General features: G+C 31.9%; 1 protein-coding gene across 1 annotated transcript in view; it reads right to left on the bottom strand.

Annotated features, from left to right (window-relative positions):
- LOC106465817 (serine/threonine-protein kinase unc-51-like) overlaps positions 1 to 3116 on the bottom strand; it is a 93458-nt gene that overhangs the window by 5814 nt on the left and 84528 nt on the right. Inside the window, exons 20-23 of the mRNA XM_022393765.1 lie at positions 2072 to 2197; positions 1556 to 1775; positions 675 to 793; positions 145 to 189 (exon numbers count right to left, since the gene is read on the bottom strand). Coding sequence (XP_022249473.1) covers positions 145 to 189; positions 675 to 793; positions 1556 to 1775; positions 2072 to 2197 — 510 coding nt within the window. The remainder of the gene's footprint in view (positions 1 to 144; positions 190 to 674; positions 794 to 1555; positions 1776 to 2071; positions 2198 to 3116) is intronic.

The raw sequence follows: 3116 nt of genomic DNA, 5'->3' as shown, positions 1-3116 counted from the left end.
CAACTTTAATTCCATATTAACAAGACACGAGTACAACATAATTACCTCTTGTGAGTTTCCAAAGTTTATATATAACATAACATCATCGTAAGTTTTATTCAACTTTAATTCCATATTAACAAGACACGAATACAACATAATTACCTCTTCTGGATTTCCAAACAACTCTTCCAGTGCTGCAGATTGACACTATATAAAAAAATAAAAGAACAACTTTTTTCAGATAACACTTGAAAAAGTAAAAAAATCAAGTAACACAATACACTTCAAGAATCTAAGCATTTTTCTAAATTCAATTAGAATAAATAAAAAGTGCCCTAAGAACAATTTTAACAATGAAAGAATAGACCATTCCAAGCTTTTACTTGTTAAACAAATGTTTAAACAACTCTGTTCAACTAATTTTAACATCTGTTCAGTAAATGTAACTTCCAAGCAAAGAAAACACCAGATCAAACACAAAAAAGAGCAAGTGCCCTGAGAACAATTTTAATTTGCTTTCCATAAAAGTTACCGTCATGTTACGATACTCACTTTTTTGGAAAACAATCATAACTTATCACATGGTGGTTAGATAAGTAAAAAAGTGAATTAAAATGTATAAATAACATTTACCCGTTACTTTGTCAAACTTAATCACTGAATGACATTATTAAAAAACTTATAACGTATACCATTTCAATAGCATAGTTATAGATAAGTTGATCAGCTGTGATAGAGTAGGTACTTGGGTCTACTCCTAATGCGGAAAAGAAGCAAATACAAGTGTATAAGTAAAACAAAATAAAAAGGCCTCAGTATAGAAGCCAAAACATAATCTTTTCTTTCAGTAGGCAGGTATAGTTCTCAAACCCACTATGTCTAATCTGCCTGAATTTTCCCTGAAATAACAACATTTTTATTTATACAATAAATTAAGTTTTTCTGGAGCTTTCTGTATTCGTTACAGTGCATTTGGCTGACAAGTATGTAGAAAGATGTCTACGCCAGACAAATACAAGAGCAAGAATAATGATTTATTGCATTGTTCAGTCAGATTTTCTGTATACCTAACTTACCTATATCAATGATCATTTTTATTATACATTAAGAGAGACACCTCCCAACTTATGCTGACTTGTACAAGTCTCTGTGACATCTCTAGCTCAGCATATCGGGTTCTCTAATTATCAAATCAGACGTTATTTCAATTAGAATTTCTTCTTGTGTATATGTATCTTGTTTTTACTCAGGTTTGTATAATAAATATAAGCACTTTTATTTCTGCAGTCCTTCAGAGTCTGAAAGAACGATTTCATTACTGTTTCAACATGTGCAAGTCTCTCAACAGTCCAGGAACATTGCACTTCAATGTCCATGTTTGATTCCTTTTCTTCATAACTTATCTAAGAATCAGCTGGGTATTATGGATATTAATACTCTTCTGTCAGATATTGGTGCACCCAAATACTACATCTTTTCATATTATAATTTTCTGACCTTAAAATGATTATTAAAAAAAGTAAGTATTAACTTCAGAAGGCATTATTTCCTGATAACCTCACACTAGTAACCTAAAGTTTCTGTGCTACACAAGACATCTTTAGTGATAAACTTTTCATTGCTCTAACCTTACCAAATCGCATAGAGGTGGAAGGAGAGAGACGACCAGCATCAACTTCCTGTCTGGAAAGCTGGAGAGATGATGATAACAACTGTAGGGCTCTTGTAAAAAGTACTAGCTGTTCAGCTCGTCGACAACCTTCAGTAACGACAGGTATTTGTCCAAGCTGACTCTGAGGAAAGCATAAAAAGTGTTTAATAGATTTAAACAAGTTGTACTGTCTGAATTAATCAACTCATTTTGTTATAGCATATTCTGTATATCTAAATATAAACAAGCTTTACGTAACGGGGTAAACCCTTTAATTATTTAGGGACTACAGCTGGCTGTTGGGATTAAAATATCTAGCCTCACAATGAACTGTATGGGTGTGTATAACACAAACAGAACTTTAATAATGTTATTAATTTGTCAAAATTAGACAAACAAAGTAAACCTTTTTTTTTCAAATTAAAACGAACCACTTACTTCTTTCTTCATAAAAGAATCTGTGAGAGATGCTAGTGGACTTCCTTTAGACTTGGCCAGGTCTAGGACACATTCAACAAGCGCCAGAACAAAGTTTAGTTTGGCCAATGTCTCATTATGCTCTTTCTGTAAAGAAATGCAATTTTTTAAAACTTGAGATGTTCGTACCTGTTTTTCATACACGGTGTTATCTACTCAAACAGCTACAGGAACCAACATTTTCTGAATCCTTATCTTAGAGGTAAAACAGTAGTAATACAGATTAAAAGCACAAGACTTAACAGCCAGTAGAAACTTTTCCTGACGGTGTGAATTCATCCTACTATCTGTTTTTGTTTTATTTCTGTAACTATTCAAGATGTAATTTATATTTGTATGATGATATCATATAATCTCCATTTGTATCTTTATATTTGTGTGATATTATCTGTTCTTTGTTTGTGACTTTATATTTGTATTGAATACTGTGTTACATGAAATGTTGATCTGTATGAAAACATATTCTGTGTTTGTGGCTTTATATCTGTATAATATCATTCAATCTCTCTTTGTAAGACATCATGTGTTCTGTATTTGTGGCTTTATATCTGTATAATATCATTCAATCTCTCTTTGTAAGACATCATGTGTTCTGTATTTGTGGCTTTATATCTGTATAATATCATTCAATCTCTCTTTGTGAGACATCACGTGTTCTGTGTTTGTGGCTTTATATCTGTATAATATCATTCAATCTCTCTTTGTAAGACATCACGTGTTCTGTGTTTGTGACCTTATATCTGTATAATATCATTCAGTCTCTCTTTGTAAGACATCACGTGTTCTGTGTTTGTAGCTTTATATCTGTATAATATCATTCAATGTTTCTCTTTGTAAGACATCACGTGTTCTGTGTTTGTGGCTTTATATCTGTATAATATCATTCAATCTCTCTTTGTAAGACATCACGTGTTCTGTGTTTGTGGCTTTATATCTGTATAATATCATTCAATCTCTCTTTGTAAGACATCACGTGTTCTGTGTTTGTGGCTTTATATCTGTATAA

The sequence above is a fragment of the Limulus polyphemus genome, unplaced genomic scaffold, assembly GCF_000517525.1.
Source record: "Limulus polyphemus unplaced genomic scaffold, Limulus_polyphemus-2.1.2 Scaffold2060, whole genome shotgun sequence".
In the NCBI taxonomy this organism is placed as follows: domain Eukaryota; kingdom Metazoa; phylum Arthropoda; class Merostomata; order Xiphosura; family Limulidae; genus Limulus; species Limulus polyphemus.
This window is presented reverse-complemented; position numbering and strand designations above follow the sequence as displayed.